Below are 26,629 nucleotides of genomic sequence, written 5' to 3'. Positions count from 1 at the left end.
ATTCTCAAAATGATCAAACTCTGGAAATTAGCCAGAAAACGCTTTATTAGATATTAAGATATAGAATGGTCAGTTACCTTACAATGACTGTGGTTCAAGATTTGTTGTTGCCACAGGTTCCACGCTTGGTAAGCACATATCCCATGTGAATGAGATCAGATTCTTTTGAACAGAAGAGTCCAGGGAGTTGCCCGGGACCTGAGTACCTTCTGCCTTGCTGTAGGTGAGGGCATAAAGGATGTGGCAGCTGCAACCCTCACTCATTTACACCACCAATAGGAATCCAAAAGGAGCAAGACTCCAATCAGTGGGGAAGGAGGACAAGTCATTGAATCTGGGTGGACACCGCCTCTCAAAGAACCATAGTTATTTTAAGGTAAATAATAGTTCTCTCTTATTCTCTGAAAGACTATCTATGGATTCCACTGTTGGCAAGTAACAAGCAATTGCCACAGCACTACATGGGGAAGTGGAGGCCTAATTATAGACTGTAGAACAGCCTTACCAAAACCAGCATCTGATCTGGAAGCTTGGGCGGGTGGTTTAGTAATGACCTCCCATAGCCTCTCAATGAAAGGAGAATCCCAGTGCCACAGGAAGATCTTGGTACCACATATGGTAGTAGTGCTGACGTAGACAGCAGGTAGCATATGCTGAGGAAAGGGGTCTTAGTATGGGAGTGCTTAATGCCATGACTTCCAGGGCCTACGTGGATGGAAACCTTGGTATCACTATATTTGGCACCAAGACTGTCTTCCTAGAGATTTCGGCAGCAACGAAGTTCTTGGAATAGGAAAGGACAGTTGATGTCAACTTGGATTTGCATGCCAAGGGATTGGTATGGGACTCCACCTTAAAACTTCTGGAGGATGGAGCCCTAGGAGAAGCTCTCTGTCACCAGCTCAGGAGGAGGGAGTGGGAATCAGAGCCTGCCGTGATCCTGGCAGTGGGGATAGGTACACACTCAAGACACACTACTATTCAAAAGAATCCAATTTCACATGCATGCACACCAAGAATGAAATCTGTGTACATGAACACTCAGAGAAGAAACATAGGTTAAAAAAGTTTAAAATTGAAGTCCTGAAATATCTTCAGTGCTGATATAACATAAGATGGTGATAAGATGTTTTGTACACATTGTTGTGACCTTACATTTTAGACTTCTCTGGAGTATTCTTCTCTCCTATATTGCTCAGCATAACTATAAAGGGTCTGAGAACGTAAAGCATTCAGAGGATGCAATAGTACAAAAAAAGATGGAATCCCATTAAGGGTAAAATTTTAAGGCAAGATCTTTGTTAATGTCAGAACAAAAAGATTCCAATGTGGTCTATTTATATTAACTGTATACATTACAGAAAAGAACAGTGGCACTGAATAGAATATTCTAAACAGAATACTCTAAAACAACTGTTCTAGATGGGGCCCATCAACAATCCAGATGCTGTCACTGGAACAATATTTTCCATAATGTGGCATCTGGTTCCCAAAGATGGAACCTCAAAAGGGTGAAAATTTAATGCAAGACCTTTAGTACTATGGGAACAAAAACTGTAATAAAAGATAACACTTTGCATTTATGACATTTATTTTAAGGATCTGAGAATACTTTGTATTAATTAAGCTACCCAATATCCCGGTGTGGAAGGTATATACTGCTTTTGATAATCATACGGCAGAAAATTAGTAGTGAACTAAGAAGAAGACAGGAAACCCAACTCTTGGTCCTTTGTGATAAGACATTAAACAACATTGCTGTCCTAGAAATAATTTAAGTGAACATCACAGATGGTTTAGAGTAAAGTTTTCAAGAGAGCTTAAATGAGTTCGTAGCCTAGGACCCAGTGACTTTTTGTTGACCTCAGGCTTCTAAACCACTTCAACATCTCTGAAAATTTTACCCGTAGTATTTTGTTTTAAAAAGCAAGGAGCTAAAGATTCAAGTGTACATTTGTTTTAAATATTTAGTATTCAAAAACTTTTAGTGTAAATATTAAAATGTAACATGGATAACGGGAGCAGAATTGACATACCACAGATTCCATATCTTGAAGTGTTATTGGTTTTTGAAGCATCATCTTATAAAAAGGTCGAATAAAAAAGCCTTGAAAGAGGAAAGAGTAAAGAGTATTCAAGTTAGATAAATCAAATTCAAAACACAATATTGATCTGCATTCTGTATTATGAAGAATAAATACTAACCATCCAGTAGCTTGCCATGGTAAACGGCCATTCCAGCTACACGTCCTATAAACTTGAAGTATGAGAGATGATCTTCATTGCATAATCCAGAGTTTGGATTGATCTGCAGAGTGTAGTTATCCCTAAGAGGAGGAAAACACCACTTGCAAAATCTTGCATGAACAATTACCACAGCAAATGATTTGAAAGAAATCTTAGTATCTCTCATAAAAACACGTGGTTTATACAGTTAGTAGTTTAATATTAAAAGCATGTTCAGTGCAGGCAACTAAATTTAGTAGGACTGAAATTTTGAAACACAAATAGAAACTATCAGTGAAGTCATGGCCCCACTGAAGCAAATGGTAAAATTATTTTAATGGGATCAGGGTTTCACCCTGTGTGTTTTGTTTGTTATCGTTAACTCCCTCTTATTTTACAAAATTTGTTCAGTCATTTCTGTAAAGTGAGAATGGACACACACATTAATTCAAGAAGAAATGCTATCGTGTTTGTTCTAAATATATAGCCAATCATGAATGTGATAAAATTATAGGAACAGAGACATTGGCTGCAAACTGACATTTGTCTGTATAAAGACTACGAAGGTTCATTTCAGACTGTCAGCAAAATATCGGGCTATGGTTTCTGGGACAGCACAATGTTCTCTTGCTGAGCCAACAGTACTATGTACCAAAAAACTTCCTTAAATGCTGCAAAAGTTATTATTTTCAGTTTATGTTAGAGATTAAACTGAAGCTACTTTCCCCAACTTGCATTTTCTTTTTTACTTACGTGGCAGAATATTCAAACAATCCATAATAGGGATTAAACATTTCTTTAGAGAGAAGGAAGAACCATTCTCTGGCCACTCCTCCATAATCTAAGCCTTTTTCACCATCAAACTCAATCCAGAGTCTTGCTTTAAGGAAATCTGCTCTCTTTACAGCTATAATTCTTCTGTAAGAATCTTCAAGGATTGTTGTACGGTGAAGTTTCATTTCAAATCTGTTTGGAATATCACTCTGAAAAGGAATAGGAAAAATAGGAGAACTGAAAAATTCAATAAGGCAAAGTCAAAAGATGACATGCATGTCACTTTATTTCAATAGTATGTTCTGTGGATATGCAACATAACATGGTTGAAAAAATGGCTATTTTCAGAAGATTTAAACAGCATGGAGAGATTTATACACCAGGTTCTACTTCCCATTAAGGAAGTCATATGTTAAAATAAATGCTTACTGTGATTGAGCATCTGCTTTGTTGTTGAAAGGATATCAAAGTGTAGAATGCTTTAATACTGTACAGTAATTACATCATATGTTTAAGATTAACCCCAAACATTTTAATTTAATCTGCAGTCATAAAGCATTTTGCTCATAGACTTTCTATTTATTTATTCCAATTTCTAGTCCACTGCCCCTAAGATCTTCCTCTCCTTTTGCATATGGCATCCAGGCGCATATTATTACATAAATAATCAAGTTTGTGGTGATTAAGACGACTAACAGTGAACATTTTATTTCATTCTTAAGGAATATGATTGTCACAAACTGATATGATTATGTTGCATGGTTGAGCTCACTATCACTTCCTAGATTAGGATCATGCTGTATAAAATGCAGTCTGGGTTTACTAGACCAGGTGCACATAACAGAATGAAGTGTACCAAATGTAGAATTTCTTCAAGATGCTTTTCTGTTCAGAAAACATAAGCTTGAAATGTTAGGGAAGTTATTTGTTTTTACAAGTGAAGTACATGTCTAACCTAAAATTTTCATACGGATATAAAACACATGTTCTGGTTGGCCACTCTGCATACGTTCTTTAATATTATTTGCATGTCAGCTTTTGTTCTTTCCACTCATTTTTGCTTCATGCTCATAATCCATACAATACTTTTGCTTTGAACATGTGTAAATTTTGTATTGTGGTAAATATTATGATATTTTAAGGCCAGAAAGGACTATTATGATCATCTAGTGTGACTTCTGCATAATAATGGTCAGAGCCATCCCCAATAATTTCTGCAATCAAGCCCAAAACTTCTGTTTGAGCCACACAATATCTGCCAGAAAGATATCCAATCTTGATTGAAAATAATTAAATAGTGGAGAATCCACCATATCCCTAGGTAAGTTGCTCCAATGGTTAGTTACCCTCACAGTTAAAAAATGTGCCTTCTCTCTAGTCTGAGTTGTCTAGTTGCATCTTCCAACCACTGGATATCACTATGCCTTTTTGTACTAAACAATTATCCACTATCAGAAATCTCTTCTTTATATACGTACTTGTAGACAGCGATCAATTAACCTCTGAACTGTCTCTTGGATAAATTACGCAGTGAGAAATTTAAGAAGCTAAATCTATCAGGCATGTTTTCCACACTTTGAATAATTTTTGTAGCTCTTTTCTGAACTCCCTCCAATTTTTCAATGTTAACTATTTATTGAAACAATAAGAATTTCAAGTTACACTATATTAATCAATGATGGACTAAATATGCTCAGTCTTCATTGCTGAGTCCCTCTAAAATCTTGATCCTAGGTCCCAATATTAAATATTCAATATTTTGTTGATGATTAGGCCATACTATCTATGATCTAACCAGCTGCATTCCTAAATTGAATGGTAGCAAACACCATTAAGTGATGCTGTTCCAAAGTTCTTCCAATATCTCCCCTCTGGTATAGTGCAGCATACAGAGTCACCAGCATTCAGTGTCACAAGGAGTACAGGTAATGATATCCCTAGTATGGATATCAAACCAAGTGCCCTGATGCCAGATGGCACACTGGCACCAAAATTTCTTCACATTATGTTTTTCCAGTTCTCAACAGATCACGTACAATAAGTTCAGTCATTTTCAATGCAGTCCCTAGCTTACAGCTTGTCTACGCAGTGTGACAAAGTGTACTAGAGGGATGTGAATTCTAAAATGCACCAAAATGTTGCATTAAATGGCCCATGTCATCCCTGATGGCACAAACCAAAAGTTCCCAAGTGCACATTCACATATTGCTGTATCAACATCTCTCTAGTCCATATTGCCAAACTGTATAGATAAGCCCTTAGTCCACATTTACAAAGACAGAGCCGGTAGCGATGGGTGAGGAGGGAGATCATGACCACCAGGGAGTTGGTTATAGCTCCTTGATTCTTAGAGAAAATCTGCACTACCCTGACTTCCTGCATTAGTTATAGAAGCCTCAGGAATGCTCTTAGGTTAGTTGAGAGTCATCAGAACACAGCCTGCTCCAGCCATACTTGCTCCTTCCTCTCCCCCAGACATGCTCTTTATGCTAGTGTCAAGAGGGAGAGGTCAAGCACATTGGGTTTACGCCATCTGAAAGCTCCCGATGGGGAAAACTGTCAGCTGCCTGAATAGATTGCTTTTCAGCCCCCATATGTTGCTCTTGGAATGGAGTAAGCTTTGGAAAATCTAGCCTATTGAGTTTATATTGAAAGAGGTTTCTCACATTTTTGTAAGGTATTACTAGATCACTAACCTGCTTCTTCAACTTCTTTCTGAAGAATTCATATTTTCGTTTATAATCCCTGGAGTAAGGCACAGCCTTTGAACAAACAATTATTGAAATAAGACACTTCATTACTAAAAAAAAAAATCAATATTTTGAAACTGAAATCCGGACTGAAATTGTAATTTGCAATTAGTATTGCTGGCAGTTTTATCTGTCACATTAAGTATCAAAGCTAGGAAGTTAATTTCCTTTTGGAACAGAAATACATTTCTTTTAAAGAAAAGTTTAATTTTCTGAAAGTTTATGTTAGGTCAAGGATTAAATTAGTCTTATTTTGCACAACACAGCTAAATATCACACAGAGTTGATCAGTAACTTCGAAAATATTGCTTTCTCTATTGAGGAAATTCTCTGCTTTCTGCATGGACTCAATGTTTCTTCTTCATTTAAAGATTATTTCTAAGGGTAACAGATCTAGAAATACAGATATTTCACTTTCAGATATGCCTTCTCAAGTCTGTTAAGTTCAAGCACTACAGACATTTGGCACTCCAGACTGAATATTTGATAATAGTGGTAAAATTTCATTTAATTTCTGTTAATATTTTTTTGCAAAAATATACAAATCTATATAAAAAGTCTTACTGGTCCAGTTATTGCTACATTCTGCAACCGAGGATCTTCCCATTGTGTTTTTTTTGTATCTGCAAGACATTTTTTAAGTTAGTGTCACCAATTTTGATCTGATTCAGTAATAAATTACATAGCAACTTACAAGGAGATACTATATTGTACATACTATGGTTTATGTAGAATATTCTTCCATCTGTGTGAGTTCTCTCTTCCCATCCTGGCTATAAGAAAAGTGATCTTTTAATACTAATTCTTATACATCCTGTTTGCAACAAATGCTAACAATTTAATCACTATAGTAAGTGAATTGCAGTATTTGTATATTATAGCAAGTTACAATCACTGAAGTCTCAGCAATGTGATTCAAAATTTGAGTGTTGGCTATATACTTTATATTAAATATATTAAAAGTGTATCATAATTTTGTTTGCACTAAATTTAGAGATAGTTTAAATATTTAAACTAGATCAGCCTCAGAACAAAAAAAAAATATTTCACTTACTGGCAAGGGGCCTAAATCTACAGGATCTAGTGATGTCTTTTTCCTCAGATGAGCTGGAATTTTCAATCTTGGATCTTCCTTTGAAAACATAATAAAACACTTGTTAACAAAGAGAAAAGGATTAATGCTACTTTAATGTTTTCCTGATTTTGTAATGACCAAGTAAGACTACCCTTACTCAGAGCTAGACAATTAATACACATTTCCCAGCCAAAGTAGAGTCACAGGGATTTTCAATCCTCCATTTGCTTATGGTCACCTTTAAGTTTCCAGGCTTATCTAAATTCTCATTTTATTAGCAACAATATTCATGAATCCAATTTAGTTTAAGAAGAGTTGAACCCAGGTTAACCATTCCACAAAATGTCTTTGGAACACCTTGATTTTCTGAGTGAAATTCTTCTGCAACCAAGAGACTACTCTTCATTTTGAATCTAGTACCTAAATCTGAATGTTTCTCTCCCACCTGAAAAGAGCCCTAACTCGCTGTCTGGGAAGGTTTGGATCTTCAAATATTTAAACTATTCACTAAGACCGGATTCACTAAGATGATGTGTACTGTATGCTGTAGTTTTAAAAATTCATGGATACCCCTACACAACCTGAATTGTATATGAGGTAAGTTCACGGCAGTAAGATTTACAGCTGTGCTTATTAGCTACTCCATACTAACTCCCCATGTGGATAGTCTTCCTGAGCAGTAAGAGTGCCTTTGTACACGTTAACTTAATGCACTTCGAAAGTGTATTAAGCTAAACCACCTGATGTTGGATCATATTAAAGAAGTTCTGTATTAAAATCATGGTTTAAATTCCAGGGTATTATTAATTAAGAGGTCTCTTGGTTTTTGGTACTGTTTCTCTCCCTCTATGTGTGAAACTTGCAAGCTGCTAATTGTGTTAGTACATTCTAAGACAGAGTCTGTTCTCAAAGCAATTCTTTGTAACAACAACTACTCACACAGAGAAAGAGAGAGAGAGAGAGAGAGAGACTCAAAGCAATACTCTGTACCAACAGAAACAGCAGCCAGAGACTCCCCGCTCTTTTGTTGTATTCATCTTGCTTTGTTAACAATTGTGATTGAGATAGAGGATGTATGTGGACGGATGCTTGGTGTGGATAATAACTGAATGATCAGGGAGGTGCCAGACTAAGAATCCAGTGTCCATCAGCCGAAGAAGGCATCAAGTGGAAATAATCAGAGGACCCCCGGAGGGCAGACTGGAATCCACCCAACAGCCTCAAGAAGGGGAGAACCAAAGAACAAGATAACATCGGGCAGCACGGAGCCGTCAGGAACGTGCCATCTGCTGACTGATTCAGCAACAGCATGATGAAGCAATTCCCATAGACTGGCATAGGAAGAAATTCCTATAAAAATGGACTCTGGAAAGTGAGAACTTTGGAGTCTGATTCTTCAAACCAACTTCCAGGAGCATCAGATGAGCATCTGACAAGGCCCTGCTCCCTCCTCATGTCCAGGCCACGTGGCCAGTGGCTTGGCATGAGCAACTCTAAGGCTGTTAACTATGATAACAACCTTGCAGAACGCGCGCGTGTGTGTGTGTGTGTGTGAATAAATATGAGATTGAATGGAATGTTATAGCTACAACTAACTGCTTACTATGATTCTTTCTGTATTCACAATAAATGTGGCATTTTGCCTTTTCCCCTTTAATAAGATCCTGCTGGTTTTTATTTTATTGGTATAACACTGATGGCACTCTTATGGCAGGTCCCTAGGTGGACCTAATTATGCAACTCCAGCTATGTGAATAACATAGCTGGAGTTGATGTACCTTAGGCTAACTTATTGCGGTGTCTACACCAGGCTGGGTCGACGCGAGAAACTCTCCCGTCAACTTAACTTATACTTCTTGTTCTGGTGAAATACCAGGATCAATGGGAAAGTGATTGGCAGTCGATTTAGCGGGTCTTCAGTAGAGCTGCTACATCGACCCCCAGACTGCCACAGCACTGATCCACGGCAAGTGTAGACATGCCCTTAGTGTGCAGTAAGAGTAGCTATATGGAAGCTAGTGTAGAGAGTGTGCTTTAAATTTACACCCTAGCTCACTGAGTGCTAGCTTCCCCATGTAGACAAACCTGAAGTTTACAAAGGTGTTTTCCACTAACAGCACATGCCTGCAACCACCTCCAACAGTCTTACAAAACTGCTGTAGGACAGTCATCTGCCAAAATATAGGCGTTTCACAGCTGCAAGAGAGATTCCTTTACCGATCAATTTCTTCTTAGTACAGGTGTTCACCTACATACATCAGCCTTGATTACCCAACGGAAGGATAAGAGGGGGAGCGACTGAAACTTGGTTGGGTGCAGCTGGTGGGGGAGGAAGAGGAACAGCCAGCTCCCAGCTGGGAAGAGGTATTTCCAGCAGTTCCTATTGCCATTCCTACAGCAGTTCTTTATTGTACTGTGCTTCCCCACCCCTCCTAGCAGCTGGTGCACTATGTGTTGATGCCCCATTACTCCCACCTACCCCTGGTGGCTGGGCACATGCTCCTGCCCCTCCTTTGGGCCTGATGTCTCCACTGGGACCCACGATGGCTGGAAAGATGGGAGAGGAAAGGAGAGGAGAGTTGCTCCTACCCGCTCTGTGGCAGCCAGTCTGATCTTGTGCACTGCAGCGGGAGCCCTTCCCTCTGGGTCCCACTCTCACCTCCACCTTCTTGTGTGTGGAAACAGAGTTCTGCTCTTGATTCCATGAGATATTGTGGAGGCAAAAAACATTAGGGGGCCAGAAACATACATTAGTCTTCTCCAATATTTCCATTGCAGAGGCACTAGGCCCTTCCTGTCCCCTGATTTCGCCAACCCTGATATGTCCTACAGAGCCCTCTCAATTCCTTACTGATTCAATGAGAGAAGTTGACAGTATACCACCTCCTGCATGAGGCAGGAACATAAATACTATGAATAGGTTACTGGCACAACCACTAGTTTGACTGACACAACTAACACATTAAATCTATAATAGGATAACACTACTTCGAAAAAAGATACGTGATGAAATCCTGGCCCCAGTTAAGTCAATGGCACTTTGCCACTGACTATAATGGGGCCAGGATTTGACTTTAGGAGATTACTTTTGAATTGAAAGCAAGTTACCCATGTAGTAGTTTTGGTATTGTGATCAATAAAGAATGGTCTCCCATTTGGTGCATGTCGGACTTCCCAGCCTTTAGGGAGAAATCCTTGCTCGACTTCAGCTTGTTGATTAGAAGACTGTTGTGATGGATCACTTGATGTTTGTGGTTGACGTCCTGTAGAAGTACTTTGGACACTTGATAGTTGACTTGTTTCTATTGTAGTCTGTCACATATTAGAGGAGAAAAATAAAGTTATGTACATTTTGGTCTGAACACAAAGCCAGTGTAATGTTAACAATTCATGTTAAAGCCGAAAATAGCAAGGGGCTTTTGGAGATGTGAATGGAGTGGTCCTAATTTGTTTACTGTAAAGAGACACCTTCGTATCTGGGAAAGTTAAATATAATTACTCTGAGTCCTTCCATTATTTTTGTTTTTCTGGAGAGTGTTCCGCAACCCTTTTGTTACTCAAATATAGTTTGTTCAAATAAGGTTCTTCCAAATAATTCTCTCCTGTTACTAAACTCTCCATGTAATTCTCTCAATACTCAACTCAATCTGACATCATAATCAAGTTATTGACTGATATGATACAGGAGTACGATCTCATTGCAGGCATGTCAAAATTAGATAATGCCAGTGGAACATTTAAACCCTCAAGTGAGCATAGTGAATTCCTATCAAAATAAACTACTTTTGTTTCCCTGTTGTTCCCAGTAAGAGTCCCTCTTACTCTCACAAGAGATGCAGCACTGTCTCTGAAGCAGTATGTTTCAATACAACAATCAACACTGTAACAGAGTATTCACACTAATGAGAAATTTAAGATATACAACAATGCCTTTGCTCAGAACAGAAGGAGTGTTGAAAGTGTACTCCAAATCTAGCTCCAAATGTAAGTTTCTATTATCAGTTTACATTTAATTGCTGTAGTTGTACTGAGGCTGACTCTCCTCAAGTTGTCACGAGGGGGAGCAGTGTACTCTGAAACCAAAATAATTTAGAGTAACAGCCGTGTCAGTCTGTCTTCGCAAAAAGAAAAGGAGTACTTGTGGCACCTTAGAGACTAACCAATTTATTTGAGCATCTGATGAAGTGAGCTGTAGCTCACGAAAGCTCATGCTCAAATAAATTGGTTAGTCTCTAAGGTGCCACAAGTACTCCTTTTCTTTTGCTAAATTATTTTGTCATGTATCATGTTGTGTAGACTGGGACTCCCTTCCCATTGGTAGGTAAGAAAGCTATTGTCTTTCCTTGGAGATCAACATACTTCTTTCTACTGTAGTACCTGTATCTTTGATTGGTGGTGACTTTCATAAGACTACTACTACACATTACACAGGTTTGCTCAAGCCAAGTATCAGCAAAACTGAGTGATAAGCCACTGATTAAGGTCTCAAAGTTTACTGCAGTCTTAAAGGCCTCTCACAATATTAAGATGTTTCAGGGCATGATTACCTGGCCCATTTACACATCTTGTATTGTTTAATACATGAGGTTCTATATCTTAAAATGCATTTGATAAATGTGGACATTTACATAAAAAATAACCCTTGTAGTACAGTCAGATATTCAGATTCTCCACGTAAAATTTTAAGGCAATAAGAATTTCCTTAAAAACTTCTTGAAGCGGGACTAGAGGAGAATTGAGGAAAAAAACGGGTTGTCAAGGCTTCCCACTGTTAATACATATTACAATGCAACTTCTTTGAAGCAGAGGATGTCTGTTTTGTGACGCCTCATACAAATGAATGGCCTAGAAAGAGGTAGGGTGATAGGTCATCTGACACATTAAAGGATCAGAGAAATTTCAATTTGTATAATTAGAGAATAAGTTAGTGTTTGTACCCCACTCTGGTTTAAGAATTTGAAGGATCTCACTGACAGAAGAAAACTTGTCATTTACTAATTCAGAAACATCTGGGATTTATATAAGGATGCGTACCAGGAGTTCTGAAAAAAGAACACTTGCAATACAGCAATAATAAAGAGGACTGGTTTAACATATGAAAAATACCAGCCCCCTACCCCTCACATATAGACCACTAGTCTTTAACATGGTTTACATATTTCAGACATTTGGTTTCATCGAACTGGTCTCTAGACAAGTTCAGTAATTGTGCAGTGTATTTAAAAAGATTATTTGATATGTATAGCTATTCAATATCTTTTCATTCCAGGATATACGAATGAAACAATGGAGAGAACTCAAAAATACCTGCACAACAGGTTTTACCCAGGTAGTAGTTCTGGAATTGTGATCTATATAATATGACCTTCCTTTTTCATCTTGCCTTTCTTCCCAACCTGGAGGTAATCCAGATGAAGTAGGGAGTAACTAAAATTAAGAGGAAAAAATTACTGACTAGCAAATAAACTTCATCCATCAGATTTTCCCAAATCAGAAGTCATAAAGGGAAAGTTTTTAGTTGTTTAAATCCATATTGGATAACATGACACCAGAGAAGCCAACCACATCCTTATCTCTCAAAACAATTTGAGTTGATGGAAAATATGTTTTAAAAAAAATCTCTTTTGGTTTGGCTGTTTTAGCCTAGAATTTATGGCTGTTAAGTTACTATGAAGCTGCAAAGGCATATGGGAGCACAATGCAAAAATGCTAGAATTGTACTGTTGATAAAGCAAGATGATTTACCTTAAAAAAAAAAAAAAGTCTCACATCTACATGTTAAAATTCTTCCCTCCTCCAGGCTACAACCATATATTAAATCATCATTAAACTAAAAATGTGAACTTGGAAGATGAAAGCCTTCTGGTGGGACTCAAATCTTGCAAGGCCCACAAACTGATTTTGTTAGGATAGCTACCAGAAGCTGAAGGCTAAATCTCACCTGCATTTCAATACTTTACCCATGGTAAAAAAAGTTTCACAACAAGTGAATTTTCAGATTCCTATGCTCTACAAAATGATGTTTTGGAATATAACCTACCACAGGAAGTGCAGGCTGTTCCTCAACTCTGTATGTTTGCAGGCTACCTCTTCTGCTGGAATCGTTCTGGAAAGTATGAAAGAGAACTGTAAATCACTTATGACTGTTGCTTTTTTGATGCTACCAAGCAATGCAACGATAATGCAACAAAGAAAATATTCAGTTTTCATTCAAGCTGCCTCATTGTTTTTTCAGCAAAATAATATTTAAAATGAAAATTTGAAAAATATTGTAAGAGGTATTAACCATCTACTCATGGAGTCTATGACAACTTGTACTTCTGTTTAGAACCTAGTCAAGCTAATGCCAGTTGCAACAGACTATGAATTGATATATAGGTATTAAGATACTAGAATTGTTACCACTCAGTCACTTTAAGTATTTAAATTTATAAAATACAGCTGAGCCTGAGGACACAGCTATTACAGAATTACTACTGTGTCCTGTAACTAGACTCATGCTTTTGACATGGTAAATTTTGAGATCCCTAACACCAGACAACTATTAGGTAGAGGAGTACACCTACTAAGGAGGCAACGTGCACGTCATCTAGCTTCTGAGTAAGGTGATGGAATTCCAACAGCAATGTTAACTCTGGACCTTACTCAAGCATGTCATATTACTAGTATATATACTACAGCTGCTGAAATTGAGCAGGCTTTGTTTCAACTCCCTTCAAAAGCTAAAGGGCCAAAATCCACTTGCTATAGATGTAAGATCTTAGCTACAGTTTCTGCTAAGAACTTTTCATATAGGCCTGGAGTCCACAGCGTAGCCTGGGCCATGGGAGCTGGCTAACAGAGAACAATACATGGCTATGAGAAAGCTGGGGTAAAACAGATAACCTTGTGTGTTTCAAGTCAGTGAGCATAACTCCAGATGTAACTGGGCATCCTTATCACAAGTTATAGACATATGAAGCGCTGACAAAAGGCCTCACGGTTACTCCCTAATGCAGGGAGGAAATAGTGGTACAATACCCCTCAGATCCCAGACAGAGTTCGGGGAGAGGCCTAATATGATTGACATGAGTTATGACATCCTCCCCTCACAGATGTATGCCAATCCAAGCCCACAGAAATGCACGGGTAAACTTACAAACAATTGTTATTGTTAAGTACTAATTACTGCTTTTTTTGCTTTAAATCTCTAGGGAAGTACCTGTTGGTCAACCGGGAGAGCTGCTTCCTAATTTTGGGGTCCAGGGAAATGAGATTTTAACCCATACACTTTAATAGACATAGTTTGGGGATAATTACCTGTGGGTCAGCAATATGTTAATTTGGTCCTTGGATGGAAGCATTATGTAATCTTTTAGACCATTGGCTTATTGTGCTTATCTTGTCTTGCTGCTAGAACCTATCTAGGGGTTTGGGAAAACCCATCCCTGTCGCTTCTCTCCGTCCAGTGAGCACCATATATAATCTATTGTAACTAACTGTTTTGCAGTGTCTCTGAGCCTGATAAGCAAGGGGACACTCCACCAGCGCTGTGCGTAAAACTCCTGTGCTTGACTCTACACGGTTCCATTTTGGTCCTTCAGAGGCTAACAGCTGCGAAAGGATGGATCTTCCTTATTCTGGACACTGTATAGGAAGAGTGAGGCTCTACTGCTATACCTCTTCTTTGGGAGGGAGGGGCACACAGGATATCTTCTGCACCTCACCTTTCCCTAGAAATAACTTTACCATCTGCCTCTTTTCCTGTTCAGACTTCCAAAGCAGCCACAGTATGAAGTGACAGTTTCACTGCTGTCCACGGGATTCTGAACTTCAGGAATTAAGGGCTTGTCTACATGGTGGGATAAACCGTACTATGGGGGTGTGATTTCTAAAGCACACTATTATGTTGCGAATTAATTGGTCCGCGTAACCCCACTGGTGGCTCACTAAATATTTAAAGTATGTTAAATCACATCAGCAGGATCTAATACAGACCAATTAATGCACAACACATTAGTGAACTTTAAAAATCACACCACTTAGTGTGTGATACCCCACTGTGTAGACAAACCCTAAATTGAGTACAGTCTTATCAAGTAAAGCAAAGAGCAGCAGCACTGGAAATGCCCGCATCTTCACAATCAGAAGGGCTAGAGATGTAAGTGAAAAAACTCCAAAACCCAAAAGTTCTGATGGCTTAGCATACCTTACCTCCCTGGGTAAGCTTCTTTCAATGGTATGGTTTTTTTTCAAAATGCATCAGATTACAACAAAGTTGTCTCCAATCCCTTGATTTAACAGTCTTGGTAATGTAAATTATTTCTCTCAAGTTTACCCCACACGAGAGGACAATGATATGGTATTGATATTTCCTCAAAAATGTACTGCTGTAAATTTAAGTACAGTTCTAGAAGTGTTCTTCTGTAGTACTTTTTGGTGGTATTCTAGACAGCATGATAGCTAGAACACAAGATAGATTTGCGAACTCAAGTAATTCAATGCAGATGCTACTTTAGGTCTCATGGAAAAAGTCTTGTTTTACAAAAACGAAGTGGGGAAAAATGAAAAAAAAACATTTTATTTGGCGAGTAGGTCTAGTATACCAAGATTATCCTTAAGCCTCTGCATGAACTGAAGTAAAATGACGGATGCTCTTGGTTTGAAATATTGATTTTTAGCTCTGACAACATAAAATAAAAAAATCTAAAGCTAATTAGGACTGGCGTTCCCCTTAATTTAAGAGTTTCTCAGTACAGTAACTACAAAGTGATATTACATATTTGCTGTAAGAAATTTGGGTTAGAATTAGCTTTTGGGAAAATAATTTGCAGATTCACTATTCATGTTAAAACAATTGGAAAAATGTGTGCTCTCTCACACTGCAGGAAGTTGGTTGGCCAGTGGCTGAACTCCCAGAGATAGTAAGTCTGGTATTCAATTCTTCTGCAAGGCGAGACTGCATATCAGAGCTGCTCTGTGGCGGTAGTGTTGGAAGATTCTGATTGCTGTACACAGTGGCCTCATCTTCAGTTATAACTTCCCAGCTCTTTTTTTTCAGAAAAAGAAGAAAAAAAAAGTATATTTTAGGTTACAAAACCTCAGATCAAGCTTTTTGACTACACGAAAACATTGATTTGTATCTTAAACCCATACAATTTTTACCTCAGGAGAATCTCTATTGTCTATATTTTCTGTTTCCTCTGATATCTGTCGCCGATGGGTGAATGCATGCTGTGCCTCCAAACGAATATTACCATTGTCAACATCAGCTAGATTGTCCCTGCACAAAAGCAAGCAACAGTAAAATAGTCATCTGTATCTTCCAACAGTAAAGTTCGTAACAGACCAGACTAGCAACAAAAACATTGCTTATGGCCACTTTTGCCAATAGGAGTAGCAGCCAGAAGCTACAAAATGAACTTAAGTTCAGTAGAAAGCAGAAGACTAGAGAAAAACAGGGAGCAGGAAGTAGGAGTCAAACAAAGCAACTGAACAGGTAATATATTTTAATAGTTCATGTGCTGGAAGGAGAGATCATTCAAACTACATGAGAAGGATTTCAGGTGGCCACTACTGGTAAGGAGGAAGCAGTCTTTGAGGCATCAAAGGAATTTCTTCTCCATACACAGTCATTATTAGTTTCTGCTGAGACTACAAGTAGCTTCCATTATGCAGGAAACATACATTGTGAATATTTGTCACTTTGGAAAATGGACTGAGTACCGTGTGAGCTGAATTGCTCACCAGCCAAGGTGTAATAGCTTTTTTAGTCATTATAGTAAATAAATAAATAAAACTACACTTTAAATAAAACGTCTTAAGTTGGGTTAGCTAACTTGCAGTAGTTAACTGGCTGAAATAGCAGTAAACTAACATAGTTTAGCTAATCAGACTTAAGAACACTTTTTATTTGAATTGTAGACATACAGAAAAAATTAAAATGAAGATCTCCATTACTAATTCTTGAGCTATTCATTCCCTGACTTGCATTATTATACAGAATGACAAAAGTGAATTGCCAGTCGCAGTAAAGTATACTTTGAATCTTAGAAGTCAGAAGACATACTGAGCAGTTGGTCTTTTCCATTGTGTTCTTCTAGATTCATGGTTGACAAAGTAGGTTCTACCCAGGATATCTTGTCTTTCTTCCCAGCCTGGAGGTAGAGGAGGAGATTCTTGTTGCTGCTGTTGCGGCTGGCAAGCAGCATCCGGTTGGTCCAATATAATCCACCCAGGCTATGAGACACAAGACTAATAACTAAGTAAAGATACTTAACATTCATCAGTGTTAAACCTGTAAAAGGAGATGTGTCCCAGTTTAACAAGCCACTGTCCTCTTATTCAAGACCTTATCAAAAATGCACATCTTCTGTGATAATTATGGAAAAATAAAGTATTAAGCTATCTTCACTCCTGGATTTTAAGTGAATCCTTTAGATATTTTATATTATGAAGTCTTCAGGACATGAACTGATTTTAGGTATTTTAAAATGACAATCAGCACTAACAAAATGTTAAGTGAGATGTTATAGTGGAACTGGACCTGTACACCTCCTTACAAATCTCACACTATTTAGTTTTTCCCTATGAAGTCCTTGATAATGCATTTTATTAGTTGTTTTTCCAGTGTCAGCATGTACATACCATGGGCCTAGCCACTTTAGAATTTATTGCCACGAACTATATTTAGACCTGTATGGATACAGAGAAGTGGAGGAGCAGTATCTGTTTTTATTATTTGTATTATTGTAGCACCTTAAGCTTAATACTACTTAAGCTTAATATATAGGAATTTGTTATTTTCTGGTTTGGGAATAGGAAAGATACTCAATGGATATTAAAATTAAGGAGTCTTATATGCAAGGTTCCAGTCCATAAATTTGTAGTAGGTGTATCTGCTTAATTTATGGGTTTTATAACAGAAACCGTCTTAATTATACCTGCAGAAGTGGTGCTGTTGAAATAGCTGTTTAAGGTGTTGGGGAAAAGATCTTTACATCTAAATTGGATGTAATTACTTACAATTAGAAAACAAAATAGCTAAAATAAAAAATTTCTCTTCCACTAGATAAATAAGTTTTTGTAACAGAGCAGATCATCATCATGATGACTAGTTAACAATATTACATAGGAAGATGGAAATACTGGAAAGTGTTATTCCCAAGCACTTATGGCCACTAAAGCTAGAGGTCAGCAAATAGTTTTGCTTGTATTTTGTTGACTTAGATTTTTACAACTGCTGTCTGTTTCCTGCGGAATTACAGCTATATAAAGGCGAGAAGTAATTCTTAAAAAATGATGGGAATGCTTTGACATCACAATTACACAAGGGACAGTACAGGAATTTTGGATCTCCTTCTGATGCCAAACTAACCGATTTATCAAATTTCTAAAAGGTTGCTTGCAGCAGCATCATTTTTAAAAGATATTTTTATGCCTACAACCTTTATTAGGTAGAGTTACAAGAACAAGTCAGACTATATGCTCTTCAGCACCAAACACTTTTCTCACCTCCAGGTCTTCCACCTGTTCTGTGTTTTCTTCTTCAGATCCATTGTTTTTAGGCAAGTATGTCATTTTTAATCTTAGGTGACCTTTAACTCTTGACTTGTGACTGCAGAAGAGAAAAAATTGTTATTGTGCAATGATATTAAATAAAATCATTAGCCATTTTGTCACATTTGTGAAAGATACCAGATTATTTTGGTAACTTTCGGTCAGACCACGAATCCCATGTAGAAGAAGCATGTGATTTGGTTTTAACGGTGTGAAAAAAATCTGTACATTTTTGGCTATATCAAAGCAATGGTAATTGAAATCTACTGTGACAGTTGCAATTGGGCTTTATACTTTATCTTGAAAGTAGAAGGCTTTGAAATACTCTTGGAATTTTGTAACACAAGAAAAGCTACCCAGAAGACCCAAATATTTAATTAGGAAGCCTACTTAGTTCTGTTATCAAAAAATCTCTACAGGGTGGATGTGTGAATACATCAGGTTTAGCTGATGATAATCCTGAAAAAGTGTAAGTTTCTTGGGGTGAGGATCAGTAGTGCAACCAGAATAATTAGTTACCAGATTTTCAAAGATAAATAGGAATTTACCATTTATATAATGAGTACTGACAATAAAATGCCAGCTCTCTCACTAAAGTATGTGAGAAAGATTCTTTTGTGAAAATGGAGTTGAAACAGTTTTATTACTTCAAGTATTATGGTGAAATAATGATACTGAAAATTTACAATTATACACACAAGTTTAATCTGAAGTGCCAAGAAACTTACAAACTTCTTTTTCAAAATAATAGCTAATTAGCGACAATTACACAGTGGTAGTGAAGATTTTTTTGCCCCCCGCTTTTTTTTTGAGTAGTGAACTGAAAAGATATTTCATTTTGCTCTCATGAAAGTTTCCATAATGTGCAATGCAAACTGATAAAAAACCAATAGGAATAATAATGCAACCATTAACATTATCGATAGCCAGTATTTGAACTACTGTTCAGCGTAGACGTCACAAAAAGCTGTATTTAGAGGAACTTTCAGTCCTGTATGCCTAGTTTTCTCCTCAAAACCTTAAATTACCTTTTAGTATTTAGCGCTATGCCGCAATAATACTAGGAATGTGAAAATAACTTTTTTCATACCAATTTTATCCTTTTGCTTTTTAAAGAGAATCAGCTACCCTGGTTTATTGATTGTTGAGGTCAATTTGAGCACAGTTCTGAAAGTGGCGTTAGTTAATTTGCCTATTGACTGGCTGGCTTTACAGCATGCCTGGATCTGTGGCACTGCCTTTCCATTGCAGAGCACTGTTACACTCATGTCTTGGAGACAGTATTGAGGTAGATTTGTGAACAATAGCAGCATTTGAGGTACAACAAGCGTGGATTTTTCATAGGTTTGCAGAAAAGAAAAATATGTGTGTCTTTCCTAACTCCGGAAGGGAAGTAACTTGGAGATGACAGATTAATTTATTCTTTTGCATTTGAAATACTTCCCTTACTTCTTAGTTGGTTAAAAAGAAAGGAAGATTCCACTACAGCACGAAGACTTTCCAGCTGTATTTCTAAACAGGAATCAATTAGAAAAAGTTAACATCCATATTTCCTTAAGAAGTTTATGTTTATTAAACTTAGGCACATTGTCAGCAATACTTAAGCAATGTTCAATTTTCTGTAGCTTTAGTGCCTGCATGTAGAAAGGAAAATAAAATCTGTAGTGTTTGCATCAGGGATGGAGTAATAAGGTTCACACTGTTTGTGTTTTTAAATTCCTGGCTTCCCTAATACACGCCTATAGGACTAAATACTTTTCAAATGAAAAAATAAGTTATATTTTTAACTGCAGTCAAATGCAACTTACTTGGATTAAGCCACACACAAAAAGGAACATCGTTTCTAGATTAGAGGAGGATACAGTTGATAGCTAAAATGATTCAAATATGGCATAATACTGAGTAGTGATTTTACTATGTAATGTATAACCATTACTAATGGACTATGTTATTACTTTAACCCCAGGAACTTTACCTCATATGCTGCTGAAAACAATGTTACAATTTAAAATTAGTTTTCAGAAATTTAAACAAGTGCCAGCACTGATTATTACTTTAATATACTGCTCTATTGAGGTGCTCAAATACTACGGTGACACATAAAAGTACATAAAGAAGCTACAGTTCATAGCAAGTTACAGTTTGCACAGGAAAGTTAACATTTTAAAAATGTTTGCTATTTACTGACCTTCTTGGATGAAGAACAAAATCTTTAAAGGTGTATGGTCTCTCCATATTTGGATTTTCTGTCTGAAATGAAACAATGTATGTTTGTTTTTTCAAGTCTAATCTGCAAAACCAAACATTTGCATCTTCAAAAATATCTGAAATCTATAAGCCCTCTTTCCCCCCCAAGAGGATAGACATTTTCTTCATGTAACCAAAAGATTTTAGTAAAATAAGAAGATATTAATGTCTGACTCTTAATAGTTAACTTAGTTGCCACACTGAAGAAAAAAAAAACTGTGACCTTTTTTCCTCACAGTATAGTTTCTAATGCTTGGGGGAAGCGGGAGCAGGGGAAGTTTGAGGCAATTGTATTTAGCCTGGAACAGAGGTGATTTCTTTATTTTCAAATACTCCACATTTAATACAAGTGTTACCATATCCCTCCCCTCACTCAATATTTTTCAAATAAAAAATATAGGTCAGATTTATTAATTGCATTCCAGCTCTAGTGCCAGAGAATCCACAAAGAGTGAACAAAAAGTTATGAGCTTTTGCAAGCCTCTGGCTTCTCATGCATGTAAGTGAATCTGACTCACAAGAAACCACAAGGCATATTACATACTCAGATATAATTTATAGCAATGTATCTGAGGTCACAGGTACAAAGAACTTTTTTTTTTAATTCTACCTTCTGATATATGCAAAGAGCCATCCTAAAAACATTACACCATCTATAATTTACTCTTTAAAAATTATATGCAAGTCACAGCTGACACTTATTTTGTAACCATTACAATAATATCTGAATTTTACAGTGCTATGTGATAAGTGTGTTAGCCTTAACTTTGAATTTCTTGCCTGACACAAATGTTTACTAAGTGATAGGCTGTTAAAAATTTCTGGGGCATAGTTCCAAACTAGTTAAATAATAAATTTTAATCATTTGTATCATATGCTTGGGGGGGAGGGGGGGGGAGATGGGAATATACACATTTACTGTATCTGAACTCCACTCAGTCATAAATGATTTTACATCGAACTGTCCCAGCTTTAAGGTGGGAAAATACTACCATCTATCCAGGCATGTACTTTAAAAAAACAAAACAAAACAAAACCTGGCTATTGTGTATCCAAAGGCTTCTGGTCTCCTTAGTAGATTTAGCATGAATGCTGCGTGCCCAAATAGATCCAGAAACTGGAGAATATATAATATTCTAGACTTATAATATTTGCACGAAAAGTGTAAAGTTTATACAAAATGCAAATAGCACAATTAGAAGAAACAGATTTCTGGATTATATGATAACTACTCAGGCTGACAAGTGCAAAACATTATTAGCACTAATTGGTTGTGGGGTACCATTTTCCATGTCCAAACTCAGAAATGCAAAAAGTAAGTTAGCTGAAAATAACTTAACATGGGAAAGAACATCAAGGATTAAACAAAGTATCGCTTTCAATGTTATTAATTATATTTACTGTAGCGCCTAGGAGCCCCTATCATGGACCAGAACCCCATTGGGCTAGCTGCTGTACAAACAGAACAAAAGGACAGCCCCTGCCTAACATAAAATAGGATTATAAACAAATTGTTTATGTCACACTCCACAATGGGTTAAATTTGCATAAATGGATAGCTAAACTGCATACGCAAACTAGATAATTGCACAATCAATAACAGTCTAAAAGGCAAACTACATATATGAAACTTTAATTTTATGTATATTTATAAGCATATTTTTGAAAGTGAAGTTTTTTATCTCAAGCTGAACAACAAATGATGGCAGACTATTATCAATATGAAGATAATGTAACAGTATAACAGACAACTCTATTCTGCTGCATATGGAAATGATTTTCAGCTTTTAAAGACGTTAACAGAGCAAAAGAAATTCATTTCGCTGGTAAGAGGAATGTGTCAGATGAATAAAATAAGAAGTTGCAACTATTTGTTGCAATAATAAGACCAGAGGGCTTTTCTAGTGCAGTAAGTAGGAAAAGCTACCATGTTACTGTCTTTTCAGAATATCCAATACCTATCGCCCTGAAAAGCTCATTACTTCTGTTAAAGAAATGATACAGTATTAAAAAAATACTCATTAACAGTCTCTGAAAGTAAGAAGCATTCTACCATCACTTTTTATAAGGGCTGTCAAGTGATATAAAAAGTAAATTAATCACACTGTTAAACAATACAATACCATTTATTTAAATATTTTTGGATGTTTTCTACATTTAAAAACATATGGATTTCAATAACACAGAATACAAAGTGTACAGTGCTCATTTTATATTTATTTTTGATTACAAGTATTTGCACTGTATAAAAAAAGAAAAGACGTTTACTCACCTTTGTAACTGTTGTTCTTTGAGATGTGTTGCTCATACCCATTCCAAATAGGTGTGTGCGAGCCGCGTGCATGATCGTTGGAAGATTTTTACCCTAGCAACACTCGGTGGGTCGGCTGAGGCACCCCCTGGAGTGGCGCCTTCATGGCGCCGGATATATGCCCCAGCCGACCCAGCACCCCCTCAGTTCTTTCTTGCCAGCTACTCTGACAGAGGGGAAGGAGGGCAGGTTTGGAATGGATATGAGCACCACATCTCGAAGAACAACCGTTACAAAGGTGAGTAACCGTCTTTTCTTCTTCGAGTGCTTGCTCATATCAATTCCAATTAGGTGACTCCCAAGCCTTACCAAGGCGGTGGGGTCGGAGTGAGATGTCACAGAGTGAAGGACTGCTGAACCAAATGCAACATCACCCCTGGACTGCTGAATTATCGCATAGTGGGTAGTGAAGGTACGCACTGATGACCAAGTCGCTGCCCTACAGATTCCTGTATGGGTACGTCTGCCAGGAAAGCAAGAGGATGAACTCTGAGCCAGTGTGGAGTGGATGGTAAGGTGCATAGTTGGGACACCAGCCAAGTCATAGCACACATGGATGCATGATGTGATCCAGGACGAGATGTGCTGGGAGCAGACAGGAAGGCCCTTCATCCAATCTGCCACAGCAACAAACAGCTGCAATGTTTTCCTGAAAGGTTTTGTTTGCTCGATGTAGAAGGCGAGGGACCTGCGAATGTCCAGGGAGTGCAGCTGTTGTTCCCGTCAAAAGGCGTGCAGCTTCGGGCAGAAGACAGGGAGGAAGATATCCTGGTTGTGATGGAAGGCGGACACCACCTTAGGGAGGAAGGCTGGGTGGGGTTGCAGCTGTACCTTGTCCTTGAAGAACACAGTATAGAATGGTTCCGATGTGAGTGCTCTGAGCTCAGGACACATGCCTCGCCGAGGTGATAGCTACGAGGAAGGCAGTCTTCCATGAAAGGTATAGGAGTGAGCAGGTGGCCATCGGCTCGAATGGGGCACCCACGAGTTTGGAGAAGACCAGGTTAAAATCCCACTTAGGGACCGGTTGCTGAATACGTGGGAACAGGCGCTCCAACCCCTTGAGAAATCTGCTGACCATGGGATTGGAGAAGACTGAACGCCCATTTTCGCCCAGGTGGAAAGCCGAAATAGCTGCCAGGTACACTCTGATGGATGATATTGCCAAGCCCTGCTATTTTAAGGACAGGAGGTAGTCCAAGATGATAGGTACTGACACCTGTAGGAGGGACGTATGAGCGAGGGCACCAGCAGGAAAAACGCTTCCACTTGGCTAAATACGTGGACCTGGTAGAGGGCTTCCTGCTACCCGAAAGGACCTTCTGAACCAAGCGAGAGCACTGCAGCTCAGATTGAGTTAGCCATGCAGAATCCATGCTGTAAGGTGGAGGGACTGCAGGTCAGGATAACAGAGTCGTCCGTGGTCCTGAGTGATCAGGTCTGGCCACAGCGGGAGTGGAATTGGAGTGTCCACCGATAGCTCTAGGAGAGTGGTATACCAGTGCTGTCTGGGCCACGCCGGGGAGACTAAAATCAGACAGGCTCTGTCCCTGTGCAGCTTGAGCAGGACCCTGTGGACTAGCGGGAATGGAGGAAAGGCGTAGCACAGGTGATCCTTCCACTGTATTAGGAAAGCGTCCGACAGGGAACCTGGAGAGCATTCTTGGAGAGAGAACACCTGGCATTTCCGATTCTCACGAGAGGTGAACAGATCTATCAGGGGAAAGCCCCACTTCAGGAAGACAGGAGTGGATGACGTCCAGGTGAACTGACCACTCGTGAGCCTGGAATGATCTGGTGAGGTGGTTATCTAAGGTGTTTTGGACTCCCGGGAGAGACGCTGCCACCAGATGGATCAAGTGGGCTATGCAGAATTCCCACAGATGAGTGGCCTCTTGACAGAGGGGGGGATGACCGGGCTCCCCCTTGCTTGTTGATGTAAAACATGGCTGTTGTGTTGTCTGTGAGGACTGCCACACAATGGCCTGGAATGCACTCTCGGAATGCTTGACACGCCAGGCACACTGCTCCGAGTTCCCTTACGTTGACGTGAAGGGATAACTCTCCTGCCGACCATAGCCTGTGTGTACCGAGGTTCCCGAGGTGGGCTCCCCATCCCAGGGACGACGCATCCGTGACTAGGGACATGGAGGGCTGCGGGGTGTAAAATGACACCCCTTCGCACACTGATTTGGGGTCCAGCCACCAGCCTAGAAAGGCTAATATCCCTGACCGTGCTCAAGCTGTCCCGACCTGGGCGGTGTACACTGTTGATAGCCAGGCTTGGAGTGGACAGAGTCACAGCCTGGCGTGCTGGTCACATACGTGCAAGAGGCCATGTGTCCCAGGAGGTATAGGCATGTTTTCACGGTCAAGGTCGGGAAGCTTTGCAGGCTGTGGACGATGTTCGTCAGGAATTGGAAGCGTGCTTCTGGCAGAAGTGCCCGGGCTAGGCCTGAGTCTAAGACTGCTCTTATGAATTCTATCCTCTGGGTTGGTACCAGAGTGCATTTCACAACACTGAGCAGGAGGCCCAGTCGATCGAACATGTTCATGGTGAGCTGAACATGAGACTGCACCTGATCCCTAGAGCGACCCCAAATAAGCCAGTTGTCGAGATATGGGAACACTTGGATCTGTTGTCGACGAAGGGAGGCAGCCAAAACAGCCATGCACTTGGTAAACACCCTGGGGGGCCACAGACAGGCTGAAAGGAAGGACGGTGAATTGAAAGTGCTGTTGATTGACCACAAAGCGAAGGAAACGTCTGTGCGCTGGGTAGAATGCAACATGGAAGTATGCACCCTTCATGTCGAGGGCGGCGTACCAGTCTCCAGGATCTAGGGAAGAAATAATGGTCCCTAGTGAGACCATGCAGAACCTCAACTTTACCATGAATTTGTTGAGTCCACCTAGGTCCAAGATAGGCTGAAGCCCACCCTTGGCCTTGGGGATTAAGTAGTAATGGGAGTAAAAACCCCTGCTCCTTGACTCTCTTGGAACCTCCTCTATCGCTCCCACAGCCAGAAGTGATTGGACCTCCTGTAGAAGGTGCTCATGAGAAGGGTCCCTGAAGAGGGACGGGGAAGGAGGGGGGGAGGGGGGGAAAAAGCAAATTGGATGGAATATCCCCTTTCCACCGTGTGTAGGACCCAACCGTCTGATGTTATGTGAGACCACACAAGGAGGAAATGGGAGAGACTATTTTGGAAAGGTGGGGAAGGATCCTGAATGGAGACTGGTGCTCCATCCTCGGGTGCACCTTCAAAAGTTCTGCTGATGGCTTGGAAGGGCCCTGGACTTGGTTGGCTTGGTGCTCTATTTGTTTTCTTTTACCACCTTGGCTGCGTCTTCTAAAGAAGTCCTGTCTTGGCCGAGGGGGAGGGTAGGATCTCTGAGGCTGCGGTCTGAAGGGCCTTCTCTGTGTTACTGGGGTACGCATTCCCAGAGAGTGCATGATAATTCTTGAGTCCTTCAGACTCTGCAGCCTTGAGTCCGTCTTTTCGGAGAACAGGCCCTTGCCATCAAAGCGCAGGTCCTGGAGGGTCTGCTGCAACTTTGGTGGTAAGCCAGAGACCTGCAGCCACGAGATGCGGTGCATGGCTATGCCCGAGGCCAGGGTCTTAGCTGCTGAGTCCGCCTCGTCCAGAGAGGCTTGTTGGCCACCCTGAGCTGCAAGCCTCCGTCTGAGTACACCTTGTGCCCAAA

At 39.3% G+C, this 26,629-nt stretch overlaps 1 protein-coding gene across 3 annotated transcripts in view; it reads right to left on the bottom strand.

Annotated features, from left to right (window-relative positions):
• The window catches only part of NEDD4 (NEDD4 E3 ubiquitin protein ligase), a 127,202-nt gene that overhangs the window by 7,084 nt on the left and 93,489 nt on the right, over positions 1 to 26,629 (bottom strand). For 2 of the 3 annotated variants that reach the window (XM_077827391.1, XM_077827389.1), the window contains 15 exons: positions 20,552 to 20,613; positions 18,319 to 18,421; positions 16,874 to 17,043; positions 15,970 to 16,087; positions 15,686 to 15,853; positions 12,866 to 12,931; positions 12,133 to 12,252; positions 9,934 to 10,137; positions 6,805 to 6,882; positions 6,469 to 6,523; positions 6,315 to 6,373; positions 5,697 to 5,762; positions 2,980 to 3,209; positions 2,206 to 2,327; positions 2,037 to 2,107 (listed from right to left, as the gene is read on the bottom strand). In XM_077827391.1, coding sequence (XP_077683517.1) covers positions 2,037 to 2,107; positions 2,206 to 2,327; positions 2,980 to 3,209; positions 5,697 to 5,762; positions 6,315 to 6,373; positions 6,469 to 6,523; positions 6,805 to 6,882; positions 9,934 to 10,137; positions 12,133 to 12,252; positions 12,866 to 12,931; positions 15,686 to 15,853; positions 15,970 to 16,087; positions 16,874 to 17,043; positions 18,319 to 18,421; positions 20,552 to 20,613 — 1,692 coding nt within the window. Of the gene's footprint in view, positions 1 to 2,036; positions 2,108 to 2,205; positions 2,328 to 2,979; positions 3,210 to 5,696; positions 5,763 to 6,314; positions 6,374 to 6,468; positions 6,524 to 6,804; positions 6,883 to 9,933; positions 10,138 to 12,132; positions 12,253 to 12,865; positions 12,932 to 15,685; positions 15,854 to 15,969; positions 16,088 to 16,873; positions 17,044 to 18,141; positions 18,166 to 18,318; positions 18,422 to 20,551; positions 20,614 to 26,629 lie in introns of all 3 variants that reach the window. The other variant, XM_077827390.1, reaches the window with a different exon arrangement.

Source organism: Eretmochelys imbricata, chromosome 10 (genome assembly GCF_965152235.1).
Source record: "Eretmochelys imbricata isolate rEreImb1 chromosome 10, rEreImb1.hap1, whole genome shotgun sequence".
In the NCBI taxonomy this organism is placed as follows: Eukaryota; Metazoa; Chordata; order Testudines; family Cheloniidae; genus Eretmochelys; species Eretmochelys imbricata.
This window is presented reverse-complemented; position numbering and strand designations above follow the sequence as displayed.